General features: G+C 60.6%; 1 protein-coding gene across 34 annotated transcripts in view; it reads left to right on the forward strand.

The window, feature by feature from the left end:
- BIN1 (bridging integrator 1) overlaps positions 1-14,473 on the forward strand; it is a 52,351-nt gene extending 37,878 nt beyond the window's left edge. For 7 of the 34 annotated variants that reach the window (XM_072757501.1, XM_072757502.1, XM_072757508.1 and 4 more), the window contains 12 exons: positions 104-179; positions 1,249-1,331; positions 2,629-2,673; positions 4,250-4,391; positions 5,625-5,753; positions 8,869-8,976; positions 9,457-9,480; positions 10,428-10,535; positions 11,409-11,498; positions 11,743-11,853; positions 12,151-12,252; positions 13,841-14,473. In XM_072757501.1, coding sequence (XP_072613602.1) covers positions 104-179; positions 1,249-1,331; positions 2,629-2,673; positions 4,250-4,391; positions 5,625-5,753; positions 8,869-8,976; positions 9,457-9,480; positions 10,428-10,535; positions 11,409-11,498; positions 11,743-11,853; positions 12,151-12,252; positions 13,841-13,948 — 1,126 coding nt within the window. In that variant the 3' untranslated portion in view covers positions 13,949-14,473. The remainder of the gene's footprint in view (positions 1-103; positions 180-1,248; positions 1,332-2,628; positions 2,674-4,249; positions 4,392-5,624; positions 5,754-8,868; positions 8,977-9,456; positions 9,481-10,427; positions 10,536-11,408; positions 11,499-11,742; positions 11,854-12,150; positions 12,253-13,840) is intronic. The other 27 variants (XM_072757497.1, XM_072757503.1, XM_026015652.2 and 24 more) reach the window with 13 other exon arrangements.
- Positions 14,474-15,517: the final 1,044 nt, after the last annotated feature.

Consider the following 15,517-nt stretch of genomic DNA (forward strand, 5'->3'; position numbering starts at 1 on the left):
CCCACGGTGTGTCTCTGGTGAGGGTGGAGGTGTATCCGTGTGTGTGCGGCTCACCTGGGCTGCCTGCCCTGACCTGTGTTCACTGCCCTTCCTCCTCCCGTAGCCGGGTAGGTTTCTATGTCAACACGTTTCAGAGCATTGCAGGCCTGGAGGAGAACTTCCACAAGGAGATGAGTAAGGTAGGTCCTGGGGACCCTTACGGGACTCAGACCCTCGGGCCATGCTCTGCTGCCAAGGGCCAGGCCAAGCTCCCTCTTTCCGGCTGGGGTTTGGTACACACTAGTGGCCACAGTGCTACCTCCGGGCCCTGGGGAGGAGCCACTGAGCCCTGCCCTCCAGGAGCTCTTGCTCTAGAGTGTCCAGACCCACTGGGGCCCAGTCCCTGCCCCCTCCCTGCCCCCATCTTACCCCTCCTGCCTGGACAGAGCCAGCCCCTCTCTCTCAAGCGGTCAACGTGTTCTCAGGCAGTGGTGGCCCAGGGAGCTGGGCATCAGAGAATGGTGGCACCCTTTCTTAGTTCATAGGCGAATAATCAATAAAATACTAGAATTTTCTCAATTTTTTTCTTATGTTTCTTAAGACAATGAAACACGTCTGCTTTACCTGCCAGAATCTGGTGTAAGAAGGAGTCTGAATTAGCTTAAATTCCTGTATTATTTCCATTTTAACTTAACTGACAAGTTAAGCTGCAAAGCAGACTTGGAGAAACCCAGTGTTGGCAGCCCCTGTGCTGTATGGTCGGTGGGTCTGAATCTGTCTCCTGGGCCCCGAGGAATGAAGTGATGGTAGTGGATTCCAGGCTCAGGGCTGGAGGAGGAAAAGCAGCTTGGGGCACTCCTGAGTCATCACTTTGACTATAGTTTCCTGCCTTTCAGGTCTTCCCTTTCTTTTCCTTCCTCCCTTTAAAGATTTGAGACAACTTACGAAAAATTAAAACAACAAAACAAAACACAAAAACAGAGGCCTTTGAGGGAAGGAAACATTTATGTAAAGTAAGAAGAAAATTCAGTTCTGAGCTTCCTGACGGCCAGAGCAAAAGAGGAAAATTTCCTCAGTAATGAGAATCACTGTACACATGGGATAAACCTCTTGTCTTGCTTGTGTTTTGGGTGACACCTCTGGCAGTCTGGAAAGCTTGTTCTTGGTAGGGGACAGGGGTGCAAGGAAGGGGCTAAGATGTGGGGAGAAGCAGGGATGTTACTGGGGAGAGTGGGGCTGTTCCCCACCTACTGGCTGTCCCTCCTGCAGCTCAACCAGAACCTCAACGATGTGCTGGTCAGCCTGGAGAAGCAGCATGGGAGCAACACCTTCACAGTCAAGGCCCAGCCCAGGTGTGTGCTGCCCACTGCCCTCTGGCTGTAGGTGGGTAGGGGAGGTGTGGTCTGGGGCAGGGTCCTGGGGTTCGTTCATTCCTGCCAGGCCAGGGCCAGCCCGGGGCAAGACTCGAGTTCCTACCCCCTGGGGGTTTGCCCTCTCTGGCTTGGCCTTTCTGTGATCAGGGGGACAGGTAGGGGCACCCCACATTCCTCTGGTGTTGTCCCATCAGGGAAGGAGCACAGCACTCCTGGGTGGTCTGTGGATCACTGGACCCTGGCCTGGCTTCCCCGCCTGGGAAACCGGAACAGCCAGGGTGCCTGTGTAGCTCTGGAGGTGGGGCCTGGGGACTGGATGACTCCGGGCTGGTGCAGAGCCCCCTGGAGGGTGAGCCTTCCTCCTCGAGCAGGATGCGGTGCCGCCTTTACCCTGTCCAGCTCTTGGGAAGCCTGAGTCCCCGGAGGGCCGCATTGTGCACACCCACAAAAGCATCCTTGTTCCTTGGCCAGGCCTGGCCTCCCAGGGTCTCTCCAGCTGCAAGGAGATTCCTGCTTCCTGAGGGGAAACCAGGAGGGAGGGGGAAAGTGCCTGGCCCTCTGACTGCCCTCAGGGGAAACAATAGAGTCTGGGCTTTCCCTTCCCTTTTGGCTGGCACCTGTGGCGATACCATGTGGAGAGCGCGGATGAACCTCACTTTTCCTCTCTGTACAACTGGTGAATATGTCTGCGTCCTGGGGTGATTGGGCTGTTACCTAGCACTAAGAACGTATTTAGTGAATGGTGCTGCCCCTCTTCAGGATGGGCAAGCAGCAGCCCTCCTAGGCAGTGCAGGGGCTGGATCCTTCCTGTGGGAGGGGCCGGTCGAGCCCACAGGGAAGAAAGTGGAACTTTGTGAACGGCCTTTACCCCAAGGAGAGGCCCTGATTGCCCCTGTGTCCCAGGCCCCAGCTGGCCAGCTGCCCCCACCCCCGGTGGGTCCCAGAGCCCTGTGTGCCAAGCTGCAGGCCGGGTGGGCTGCCTGCAGTCCTCCCCCAGCTCATCAGGCCTCGTCTGGGGGCTGCTGCTTTTGCTTCTTTTGTCAGCTCCATCCATCCGGGGGTACCTGACAGCACGCCAAGGCTGGTGGGGTCCTCAGGACTGGGCAGTGGAGTTCTCAGGGCAGGGTCAGGCCCTCTTCATGGCCTTTGAGGATTAAGGGAGGCTTTGCCCCTTTGCACTCCTCTGAGCAGAGGGGCTGCTGATGAGGGAACAGGCCAGCCTTGAATCAGGCATTTCCCCAAAATGAAGGCCTCTGCGTCCCGTCCGTTCCCACAGAAAGAAAACTAAACTGCTCTCCCGGCTGCTCAGAAAGAAGAACAGGTACCCGCAGTGCGTGCTGCCTTGTGGGGGTGTCTGAGGCCAGCAGCCTGGCCGGCCGCCCCTGTGCATGTGCCTGGTGCCCTGCTCTGAGGGTGCCACTAACCCCTAACCTGTCTTCCCGTGTGTGGTGCTGCCGGGAGGGCGGCGGGGCTGTGCTGTGTCACGTGTGTGTTGGGGGCCTGGGGGCTCAGGGGCTGTCAGGGGAAGGATGAGGGGGCAGATGGCCTGAGCTCAGCTGAGCATGTTCTCTCTGGGCCACAGTGTATCCCCCTGGCTGTGGCCCAGGCCAGAAGGGGAACAGGGGAATGTAGCCAGGAAGGCGCAGAGGATGGGCTCTGTTAGCACAGTGGTAGTTTTTAAAAAATGGTGTGTGTGTGCATGTGTGCGTGTGCGTGTGTGTGTGTGTGCGTGTGCATGTGCGTGTGCGTGTGCGTGTGTGCGTACGTGCGTGTGCGTGTGCTCGTACCGTGTTCATGCCTTAGGGAGGCAAATACATTGCCATGAAACACAAATTCAGTAGAGATGAGGAGGGAGCACGGTGTCCCTCGCCAGCCTGCCCCCCCCCAGCCCCGGGTGATGTGGTCAGTAGCTTCTTTGCATCCTTCCAGAGCTGCCCCATCAGACACTCACCTTAGGAGGCTGCTGAGCACTTGAGATGTGCTCGGTGTGACTGGGCAGCTGCACTTTTATTTCCCCTTAATTCAGATACAAATGTAAACAGCTGCCTGTGGCCAGTGGCTGTCTTCACCGGTTCTAGAGTTTCCCGATGCAAGAACAAATGCGTGTTTCTATTTTCTGCCCCCTTGCACGGAGTGGCTGGCTACGCCCAGCATTGCTCTTGCTCTTGCTCTCTATACGTCACACGAGGCGGGGAGGCCTCACGTCCTCCTCCCCGGCAGCCACCCTGCCTGTGGCCTCTGGTTGGCTTCTTTCTTCCTCCTCCAAGGGGCATGTGGGAGCAAAGTGTGGAGATGGTGACTGCGGTGACGGGTGGGGGGGCGGTGCTGGGGCGTGTGGGGCCTGGCAGCGGGGCGGACGGGGCGTCCTGGTGTGAGTGAGTGGACGGAAGGGCCGGCCGAGGAGGGGGCCCCGGCGGCACAGAGGCTGCTGCGGGACGTGTGGGACGAAACTCATCTGCCTCTAGGATGTTGGCTTTCGCCTGCTGCGGAGCTGGGCTCCCGGGTGGAGCCTGGCAGCGACCTGGGGAGTGGCTTGACCGGGGCTCGAAGGCCTCCAGCCTGGGGTCCCGCGCAGGCTGTCACTGTCTGTAGGGCAGGGGCTGCGCCCACGGCCCTTCGTTTCCACCCGTGCTGGTACACACACGTGCATTTCCCACATGCAAGCCCTGCGGCAGCCCTCACGCACACGTGGACGTCACATCTCCACGGTGGATCTGTGTGGGGGCCCCCACACCCTCCTTTTCACACCCGCCCTTCTTGACGGACACACCCTGGTACACACGTGCACACGCGTTTTCACATCGCACCGCGGTTCCTGGGCTCACGTGCGTGTGCACGCCCGTGGATTCGCGGTGATCGCCCTCCATCGGGCTTCCTCTCTGGTCTTACCTCCGCAGTGACAACGCCCCTGCGAAAGGGAACAAGAGCCCCTCGCCTCCGCCAGATGGCTCCCCAGCCGCCACCCCGGAGATCAGAGTCAACCACGAGCCTGAGCCCTCGGCAGCAGCCGGGGCAGCCCTCCCCAAGTCCCCATCTCAGGTAGGCACCCTCCCTCCCCCGCCTCCTCATCCTCCTGCATCACTGGTGGCCCCTCTTTCTCGGTCCTCTGTCCCCAGCACTGGGCTCATGGTCCTGTCTCTCCGGGCACCTGTGGCTGCGTATCTCCCCCCGTCCCCCACAGCATCCTCTCCTCGGGGCTGTTACTTCCCCCATCCTCCTTCCCTTCTGATACAGGCTCCGGGGCCCTCCGCCCCAGAGCATCTGGATCTGCAGAGGTGGCTGCATGTCCTCCTCCTCACCTTCTTTCTTGGCATGGGGCTGCAGGGCACCTTTACATGGTCAGCAGGGGAAAGGGCTCCGTGAGGGGAGTGTGAGGTGGCCGAAGGAGACAGACGCCGGGCTTCCAGAAGCCCAGCATCCCTTCCACGGGGGGTCGCCGGGCGCTGGCCTGCGGCCCTGTCTGAGCTGTCAGGCTTCCCCAAGCATCAGTTCCCGGCACAGCACTCTGGGCCTGCAGCTGAGTGCGACAAGAGCCCACACTTGAATAGCACTTGCTCTGGGCCCGACACGGTGCCAGCACTTCCTACGTCTTCATACATTAGATCCTCACAGCCACTCTGAGGCAGATGCCCACCCCAGCTCGACATCTGGGGAAACCCAGACGTGCCGGGGTTTCCCGAGTTGCCTGAGGCCCCCAAGTGGGCAAGTGTGTGGCCGTCCTGCCCAGCCCGGTGCCGAGCGCTGGCTCCACCTCTGTGCCAGCCCCCACGGGTGACAGGTGGGCCAGACTTCCTCCACCTGTGCAGGAGGTGCAGAGAGAGTCCTTGAGGGGCAGAGAGCCCGGCGGGGAGCGAGGCTGGTCCTCAGCTACTGCTTCTCTCTGTGGGGTCTTACCCAGTTGGGTGTCAGCCCAACTCCTCCAGCGGCCCCCGGGCAGTTCGCATGCTCTCCCTTGTCTCTCCTCTTCTTTTCTGTCTCCTCCCCGTCTTTCTCTTTCACTTCCTCCCCCCTCTGTCGTTCTCGCTCTTTCTCTCTCTCTCTCTAGGCACAGTGTCTGGACCTCCTTCCTCAGTCTCCCTCTAAGGGTGGCCTGGTGGTCCTGGTGTCTGTGCCTTGGGCAGCAGTGATTCCTCTTGGTTTGTGTCTTCAGTTGCCTGGTGGGGGGCACAGCCTGGGGTGTGTGACTAACTGTGGCTTTGTCTCTGTCTGTCTGCCCTGCCCTCCATGCTCTGCTGCGCCTCCCTGTGTGGCCCCTCACCCTCCGACCCACAGCTCCGGAAAGGGCCACCAGTCCCTCCGCCTCCCAAACACACCCCGTCCAAGGAGGTCAAGCAGGAGCAGATCCTCAGCCTGTTTGATGACACGTTTGTCCCTGAGATCAGCGTGACCACCCCCTCCCAGGTCAGCCGCGGCCACCGCGGCCCAGCTCTCTCTTGTTCTTTCGGGGTGTGCATGGCCTTCTTCCTTCATCCTATGGGCTATGTCTCTACCTCAAGAGCCAGAATCTGGCCCTAGAGGTTGGCCCAGGGCCTCTCCTTGCTCATTCATCCATCACTCCATCCCTCCATCCATCCTCCCTCATCCATCTCTGAGCATGTACTGTGGCCAGATGCAGGGACACAGGTGGGTGGTCCTCATGGAGCTGGTCCGCTCAGGAGTGACCTCGTGCCTACGCTGATGCAATGGCCAAAGGGGAGAGCGGGAAGGGGGGAGGACTCGGGCCAGTCAGGAAAGGCTGCTTGGAGCCGGTGACATTTGCCAGGTGCCTGCAAACAGACACATTTGCTTCAGCCAGAGATGGCAGCATGTGTCAGGCAGGCCGGGAGGGATAAGACACGGGCTCAGGAGCTTCTGGGAGTTCAGAGTGTCTACAGGGTACTGCAGTGGGGCAGCAAGAGGAGACAATGGGAACACCATTCAGAAGGCCCTGGAATGTCTGACCAAGGCACCTAGACTTTAGCTCCCAGGCTTTGGAGGTGGGCCGGTGCTTGGGCCACAGAGCAGGGCTGCTGCCTGTAAGTGCCCTGAGAAGGTATGTAATGCCCGTCCACAGATGGACAGATGGAGAGCTGAGCAGGAGGGTAACCATGGTGGCACGGGAGTGGGTGCACACTGTCAGATCCGCTTACAGAGGCCACAGTGTCCTCACCCCTCCAAGCCTGGTGTCTGGGCCTTGCAGCCGCTAGGGGCTGGCCTGTCATGCAGACTGGCTAATCCCATGCTGCGGGCCAGCCTGCTCTGGAGTGCTGCCATAGAGTTGCTCTGCCCAGGGCCTCTGGGCTCTGCCTCCTGAAGGTTCCTTTGCCCAAGCTCAGAGGCCTGAAGGGAAGAGGGAGGGTCAGGGCCAGAGGGTATAAGTGTGGAGGGAGAAGCAGTTGGGAAATGAGGACGGTGGTCTCTGCTAAGAGGGGCCTGGAGCAAGTGGGCACAAGCCCCAGCAGGAGGACTCCACGTGAGACCTAGGAACTTGCAATACAGGGTGGCTAGTCGGCAGGTGGGTGATCCCCTGGCTCAGGGCCCTGGGAGGCAGGGGAGCCCCTCTCTGCAGAAGGAGGCCAAAGCTGGTCCAGGGGTCCTCCTGCATGGTGACAAAGCCGGGAGGCACGAGCTCTGGGGCAGCTGGCTGCTGGAACGCTTGCCAGCTGGAGTATGTCTCAACTCTGGCAGTGCACATGAGGGAGACAGGGTGACCCAGAGCGCGGGTAAACACCAAGTAGGGAGTGGTGCCAGCCGCTTATCTATGTGACCTTGTTGGGTTTTCACCTACGCATGAGAGGGGGTTATTGCCCTCACTGAACAGGTGAGGAGCCTGTGGGCCTGCCTTGCAGCCAGACTGCCCGCACCAAGTGTGTCGGCCTCTCCACACTCACACTCACCGCATGCCTTCCTTGCTACCCCATCTGCCCACTCCAGGGAGTCAGGTCTCTGCCCCGAGGGTGGGAAGCGTACTCCGTGGGTGCTGTTGCCCAGGGCTGGGGTGGGCTGTCTGTGATGCTGTGCTAACAGGGCTGCTCTGCAGGGCTGAGGTGAGTAGCCTGCGTCCCTGCACCAAAGCACAGTTCTGATCCTGCATGGTGGGGAGGCTGGCCTGCTGGGAGGCAGGGAGGGAGGACGTGGTCTGCCCTTTGGCCTGGTGACCCTGTCCCCTTGGAGCATGAGAGGGTGGCTGTCTGGGCTTGATGGACTTCTGATGGTGGGGAAGCTACCTGGGGGGGAGAAATGCTGCTGCGAGCTGCTGGCAGGGAGCCTAAAAGCCATGCACCCCTGGTGTCTTGAGCACTCCCTCGCTGAGAGGCAGGGTTATGGGGACAGAGCAGTGAAAGTTAGTGGCTGAGGATGCTTGAGCATTGGGGCAGTGTCCAGGAAGTGAGACCACTAGGCTGGGGCTCCCTGGAGTCTGTGGCTTGGCCCAGAGTGGATACTTTGTCCTCCGAGCTGTGAGACACCTGGCACCTCGTCTTCTCAGAAGTGAGTCTTGAGTCTCTCTTGATAGGTGCAGCTATAAAGTCCTTTCTGGGGAGACCACTCCCCAGGACCCAAGCCTTGGGTCCTTCTTGATGGAAGACTTGGTGGATATAGGTCAGCATTAGGTGCCATCAGGAGCAAGTAGACATGAGAGGCTGGCGTGGGCTGCTGGGGCTATGGCCCTCCTAGCACTGCATGAAGTAGGGCAGGAGGACCCAGGGCCAAGCTAGGGCCTTTCCTCTCCAGCGAAGTGTTCCCTGGCCCCCAAAGGGAAACTCTGTGTGAGTTGGAGGTGCCACTGAGCAAGCCCCACCCCAAGGGTAGGGCGTCCTTAGTGCTGGCACATACCAGCCCATCCTCAAGGGCAGCTCCCCTTTGATTGTCTGGCCCAGTGTACCACGGGGCTGGCTTCTTACAGTGTGAACAGTCTCCTGGGGTCATGCCTGTCACAAGCACTCAGGCCCACTGAAGGGGAATCTTGGGGTGGCTGGGTGGGACCTGCACTTTGAGCCCTGGTGCCCCCAGTGTTGGGGGACCCACACTTAAGATTGAGCTCCTAGGGGGTGTGCGCCACCTCAGCCTGTCCTTCACTCAGTGGCGCTGGCTGCTGGTTGGCTGTCACCACCGGCGTGTCTGTGGGGTGGCGAGGTGGGGTCAGGGCCTGTCCGAGGGCCCTCTTGGTTAGAGGGAGTGCGGGTGCTCTTAGCCTGGGCGATGGACGGTGCTGCTTCTGAGGGGTGGGCGGAGCGGGCGGCTAGGAGAGCGGGGTGCAGGGGAGGAGCGGGCACTGGGAGGCCTCTGCGGCCTGTGGGGCAGGGACAGCAGCAGTCGGGGCTGGCGTCGGGCCGCGGGGTGGTTGCCCCAGTGCGCCTGTCGCTGGTGTCTGGGGTGGGTGGCAGGGGCTGTCTTTGTATGCGTGGGACTTCTGCCGGGCTTGCGGCGTGGGCAGTGCCCCCTTGTTAGTGAGGCGGCCGTGTCTGTGAGTGTACGCGCCCTGGGGATGTTCCCAGCCTGTCACTAACTGCCTTCCTCCTCTGCCACTGCTGCGAAGTTTGAGGCCCCGGGGCCCTTCTCGGAGCAGGCCAGTCTGCTGGACCTGGACTTTGACCCCCTCCCGCCTGTGGCGAGCCCAGTGAAGGCGCCCACGCCCTCTGGTCAGGTTGGTCGGGGCCCACCACCGCCTGCAGGCCCGTGGGTCTCTGGGGCACCGGGGCATGGGCTCACGTCTGGCCACGTGTGCCCACCTACGCCGGGCCTCTGGGGTCACCAGGCTGTCAGCCCACTCACTGCCCTTCCCCTGGCCCCAGCTCTTGTCACCTGCTCTAGCCTTGAACGTGAGGAGGGGAAGAGCAGACCCAGGTCAGGGTGAAGACCCTCAGGAGGAGGGTCAGCTGAATACCCACTCGGTAAAAATGAGGCCCCCATCAGCATCCGGCCCTCTCCTGGCAGCAGCTCTGGCCTCAGCGCCCTGGCAGATGTCCAGGCCTTGGCCCTCTGGAGACCCTGGAGCCTGGCCCTGTGCTGCCCAGTGCCTGGCGGGCTCTGGGGCCCTAGGGTGGGGGTCGCTGGGGACCGCTCGCCCAACCCTGTCTCTAACCTCTGTACTAACTCTGTCCTTCTCCCCCTCTGCTGCGCTTAGTCAATCCCGTGGGACCTCTGGGAGGTAAGCCGCGTTCGCTCTGTGCCCACCCCTGGGGGGAGCTGCTCCTCTGTGTGGTCCCGGCCCACCCTGCCCGTTCCTGCACCAGCCTGTCCGCAGGTGCATGCACTTGCACGCATGGGCCGGTGCTCATGCACACAGGGAGCCGGTTGTTACTGCTTGTCCCCAGCTGTCCCCCAGCTTGTTCCCGTCTGTGGAGAATCTGCCCCTCAGCAGGCCCTGTTGGGAGGGGGCTCCCCAGTTTAGCCAGAGAAGAGGGTCCCCTGTGGTTCGGCTCAGGTGTCAGGCTCTGTGAGTGGTCCCCTGCTGAGGCCTGCAAGGGGGCCCGTGGGGTGGAGGGTCTTCGTCCTTGAGGAGTTTTCAGTCTGTGGGGCCCCTACAGGGTAGTGGCGTCAGGGAGCTGTTGGGACAGAGGAAGCAGGGTGAGGCCAGGTGCCCTAACGTGGGCATGCTGGGCAGGTGTCAGCACCACCTGGTGGCTGGGCCATGAGGCTCAGGGAGGGCGTGGGACTTCATCCACAAGCACAGTGTAGCTTCTGCAGGAGCAGGAGCAGGAGCAGGAGCAGCAGCAGCAGCAGCTGGTGTGGAAGTGCTGGTAGCATATCCTCCTGGGAGCTCGAAGGCTCCGGATAGTCTTACTCTGGAGGAGGCCAGTAAAGCCCGGTGTGGGCCACCATTCTGTGGAGAGGACTGTGGGTGCGGAGCTGCGTGTGGCTCATTTGCACCTGCTCATCCCTTTGGCAGTGGTAGGAGCGAGGAGGGGGGAGTGGCTTTCCCTTTAAGGGCTCTGTCCCCCCCGGGCCAGGCTGCCTGCCGCAGGCACCCACGGTCTGTTCTGCCGCCACCAGGCTGCTCACAACTCTCTTCTCTTGTCTCGTGCCCTTGCCCGACACCCTCCTCCCTGGCCTCCCATCCCTTCCGCCCCGTTCTCCCTGGTGGCCCATCACTAGCCCACAGAGAGTCCAGCTGGCAGCCTGCCTTCCGGGGAGCCCAGCGCTACCGAGGGCACCTTTGCTGTGGCCTGGCCCAGCCAGACGGCCGAGCCGGGGCCTGCCCAAGTAAGTGTCCACCTGCCAGCCCCCACCTGTCCCCAGTCTCTGGGGGTGTAGCAGCAAAGGAAGAGCCTGGAGGAGGGGGCACAGGATGGACAAAGCTGCTGTGAGCCTGAGGGTGAGGCCAGGCCCCTCCCGCCTCGCCAGCCCTACCGCAGCCTCCCAGCTCAGGCTTCCTGCAGAGGGAGGGAGGAGTGGTCAGGGCATCTCCTGGTTTATGGCAGGCACTTTCCAGAATCTTCTCATTTAATTTTCACTCTAACCTAGACATTTGCTCTTTTTACAGGCGAGGAAGTAGGGGCTAGGAAGCTTGAGTGATTGCTCCCAGAGCTCGGAAGTGGCTGAGTGAGTGCTGGCCAGGTCAGCCTCACTGAGTCTGGGCCGTGTGCGCTCAGCCTCGGCCGGGCCCCTACCATGGTGCCCAGCACTGTGCTGCCCCCTCCTTGGAGAGCAGGTGTCCAGGGCCAGGCAGGGGCTGCTGGGCCTGCCTTGAGTTGTTTGGACTGGGACAGGGGCTGGCTGCTGTCCCCAAGCATGGGGTCTGCTGGCTCAGCCACCAGGCCAGGCAGGTGAGAAGAAGCTGAGGCTTGGTCAGGTTTTGGGCCTAGAGGATAGGGCCTATGGGGGAGGGTCCTGGTGGCACCCAGAGGCCTGTGCAGCATGTCACTTGGCGTCTCTGTGCTGCCAGCACCTTTTCCAGCTGCTTCTCCAGCTGCTTCCCATTGCAGGGACTTGACCTTTCTTTTAGGGGCTTCCTGTACCCTCAGAGGCACTGGTGGGCTCTAGATGCCCCTTCAGTGCTGCGTCCATGGCCTCTCTCCTTGTCGTGGGAACGGTGTCTGTCCCGTGTCTGACCCCATGCCGGCATTTATGTTGCAGCCAGCGGAGGCCTCGGAGGTGGCGGGTGGGACCCCACCTGCGGCTGGAGCCCAGGAGCCCGGGGAAACAGCAGCAAGTGAAGCGGCCTCCGTAAGATGACAGGGACCAAGGCCCTGTCTTTTCTTTCCTGCTGTCCACCTGCCCCCCCACTCATGGCTCCCCAGCCCCGTCTTGCCTGTGCTCCTTGCTCTGTGCTGGTCCAGGTGGCAGTTCCACAGGGGAGGCAGACCAGTCTGGCATCCGTCACAGAGACCGTCCCCTCCCCTTGCCCTCATGGCCCCTGCCCTCCCGGGACCAGCGCCCTGCCCACGCTGACTGTGCTTCCTCCTTGCAGAGCTCTCTCCCTGCGGTGGTGGTAGAGACCTTCTCAGCAACTGTGAATGGCACCGTGGAGGGTGGCGGTGGGGCCGGACGCTTGGACCTGCCCCCAGGCTTCATGTTCAAGGTAAGCATGGGCTGCTGGCCCCACAGCCTGGGCTGCTATCCGGGCCGACATCGCCCTTTTACAGACGAGGACACTGAGCTGCGAAGCTGGGTGGGTTGGCCCAAAGCACCCTGGCCCCCTGGCCCCCCTCCCCTGGCTGCCCAGTGGGCATGGTGGCGGCTCGAGCGCTGGTCCTGCTGCCTTGACGGGCTCCCAGTCACCACGCTGCCAGGGCATCCTGAAGCCCTACAAAGCCTGCTGCACCACGCTTGGTTGCGGGTGGGGCAGGGGAGTTGAGCTCTCCCCAAACTTCCATAGGTGCAGGCCCAGCACGACTACGTGGCCACCGACACCGATGAGCTGCAGCTCAAGGCGGGTGACGTGGTGCTGGTGATCCCCTTCCAGAACCCAGAGGAGCAGGTAAGGGCCTGGCCGCTGTGGCGGGAGGAGCCAGCAGGGGGCAGCAGAGCCCCACCAGCTGCGGCCCCACACGTGGGCGTCAAGATGCTCTCCCCCCCCCTCCTCTTTGCTCTTCTCATCTCTGCACCCTGCTTCCCTCACTCATTTTCCCTCCATTCACCTCTCCCCGGGGCTTCCCTTCATGCCGTCCCATCTCCCCGAGTCTCTCCCATCTCCCCGAGTCTCTCTCCCTGCCCCCGTGTCCCCTCTGTCTGCTTCCTCGGACTGTCGCCTTCCTCCTTTCCTGGCACTGCCTTTCTCAGTTTTTTGCAGGGGAAGGTCTTTCTCCCCCCCTCCCTCCGCTGCCCCTCAAGGCATCCTTCCTCCTAGGACAGGATCCCTGGCCACCTCTCCACGAGCCCTCCTGCCCGGCAGTGAGAGGGCAAGATGCCCACTCTGCGGCCTCACACTGGGCTGCCTCCTCCAGGCTGCCCTTGCGCCCTGCCCACAGGGACAGAGCATGGCTTCTGGCAGGACCCCCAACATCCCAGCTGTGTCCCCAGCTGTTCCCCAGGCCAGAGACCTCCTAGAGCACCCCCTGCTGTGGCTTCTCCATGTCAGTTGGTCTCACCGTGAGCTCCCCGTGGAGCCTGGGGCTGGTGTAGAGTGGGGACTGCACCCCCAAATCCTGGCAGGCTGCCTGGGTCAGATCTCTAAGGCTTCTCAGCAGCAGCCTTGCTGGGGGTGCTGAGTGAGCTGAGACTTGAGGGCAGCGGGGATGGACTGAGGCCACGGGTCTGGGAAGTTTCAATAACAAGGATTTCCTGAGCCTGGTGCTAAATTGGCAGATCCCTGTCAACCCCTGGGTCTCTGCTCACATCCTCCCTGGGCCAGCCCTGGACTGGGCGGGCTACCAGTGGGAGTCATGTAGGTGGGTGGACTTGGGTCAGAGAGGACATCCGTAGGCTCTGTGACGGACCGAGGGAGATCCCAGGCATAGCAGGGTCAGTGATGGCCTCCACTGTGGGCAGGGATGAATGAGCCTTGCAGGCCCAGGGGTCAGGGTCTGGGGCTAAGGATTTGTCAGGGCTTGGGTAGGTGGTGCTTGTGAACTGTCAGGGCGAAAGCAAAGGCTGGATTTGAGCTGGAGGGTTTCATGAGGGGCTTTGAGTCCCTGAGAAACTTTAACTGGTCAGTGCTCACCAGAAATTTCTGGTATTGTTTGTAGAAGTCTGGAAGGACAACTGATATGCCCCGTGGGCACCTGATAGTGGGAAGCTCCTGGCCTGGGATGGCGTTTAGACACATTCAGACCAGTGCGGCAGTCTGGCTGCCTTTCTAGAGAGAGGAGGAATCACACAAATGCCAGAGTTAAATCCGCTGGTGAAGGGCAGATGGCGCCTAGCTTGGGCAGGTTTGGGTCTGGGGTGGCAGGGAATGCTGCCTGGAGGAGGCATTCTTTAAGTGGGTGTGATAGGCTGGAGGAACTGAGCAAGACCAAGGAAGGGACATCTTCCCAGCAGATGTCCCTTAAGACCCATGCCCTGCAGGGTTCCAGTGCCCTCTGCCCCCATCCCTGTGTGACCTGGGTGCTCTGCTTCACTCTCAGGATGAAGGCTGGCTCATGGGCGTGAAGGAGAGTGACTGGAACCAGCACAAGGAGCTGGAGAAATGCCGGGGCGTCTTCCCCGAGAACTTCACAGAACGGGTTCAGTGAGGGCCACGGCTGGTGCAGCTCTCTGGGCGTGTGAAGAACACCTTTTCCCGAAAAATGTGTGTTTTGGGTTTTTTTTTTTTTTTTTTTTTTGATTTTTGTTTTTAAACTTTTGAAAAGCAAAGGGAAACTGAGAGGAGAGGCCTAAGCCACGAGGTGTTCTCCCAAAGATTAGGTGGTTTTCCAAAGAGCCTGGTTTCAGCAAGTCCAGTGGAATCACCAGTGTTCCTGAAGCTGCTGTGTCCCCTAGTTAGGTTCCTGGCCACTCACCCTGCGCCCCGCATGTGTGCCTGGCCACAGGGCGGGGCTAGGGGCTGCCAAGCCACCTCGCTTGCCTGAAGCTTTGGCCGAGCAGCCTGGGTGAGGGTCCTCTTTCTCCTGGCAGCTGCTGTGGGTGGGGTTGGGTCTCTCCAGAGAGCTCAGGGCCCAGACATCAGCCCGGCCTGGCCCCACCCTGCAGACCGTCTGTGTGCCGTTTGAAAATAAATCTTAGTGTTCCAAGCAAAATGAAACAAACTGGCGAAACCACTCAGAAAGCCTATGTTCGTTTATTTGCTCTCACTCCACCTCTGTCCGCAGTATGAGTACACTGTGATCATCTGCGGCACTTCTGTGGACACAGTCCACCCCCGGACCTGCCAGGACAGGTGCTGCTGGTCAGTGGACTACACTCCTGCAGTTTCCCCACCAGCTCTGCTGTGCTGGCCACCTCCTCTTGAGCTCCTCTGGATCCGATTGATAGCTTCAGCCCCAGCCCCCTGGTGTTCTGACCGATGGTTGGTTGGGGTTCAGGTGATGGGGGCCGAGTGATGCGAAGGGAAGGGTGCCAGCCAGCTAGGTGCCGCCTAAGTGACATGATTTAATATGGGTGAGAACTCCAGGGTCAGGAGCCAGGACTCTTCCCAGATGAGGAACCCGAGGCCCAGGGAGGGTCAGTGGCTTGCAGGTGAGTCTCGGGACAGGCTTTTGAACCTGAATGTTTGGCCTCGGGTGCATGGGAAGGCCTGACCTGGTGCCAGGAGGGATGGGCTCAGCTGGCCTGTCTTTTCCCTCCTTTTCCAGCAGGAAGGTCCCCACTGCAGGCAGCTCCTCGTCTCCACATAACTTGTCTCCACATAACTCTGTACAGTGGTAAAAGTGGTCAAAAGCTGGTGAAGGAGGTGAATGTCAGAATCTTAGCTTTATTTTTCTGTAAAACCCCTGGGCTTTGCTTCAGGTGGCAGGACAGCCACTGCTGTGGCCCTGCCTTGTCTGGCTGTGACAGCATTGGCTCTGCCAACCACACTTTCCTTGAGCACATGGAGCTCATTCCCATTTACCTCTGCTTTGAAAGCTTTAGCTTTTCATTCGTTCGTTCATTCATTCATTCATTCATTCATTCATTCATTCATTCCACAGTGACAGTTAATTTCTGCTGGGGCTGGGCTTGAAGCCCAGACTTGGTCAGCTCCACTGTGCTTTAGAACCTCGGGTGTGTGCCCTGGGCTATGGGGGTGTGCCGTGAGAATCCTCACTTTTATTTCGGGATGGAAAATGTAAATACATTTTCCTAAGGAAACATTTGCCTTAGGC

Source organism: Vulpes vulpes, chromosome 5 (assembly GCF_048418805.1).
Source record: "Vulpes vulpes isolate BD-2025 chromosome 5, VulVul3, whole genome shotgun sequence".
Classification (NCBI taxonomy): domain Eukaryota; kingdom Metazoa; phylum Chordata; class Mammalia; order Carnivora; family Canidae; genus Vulpes; species Vulpes vulpes.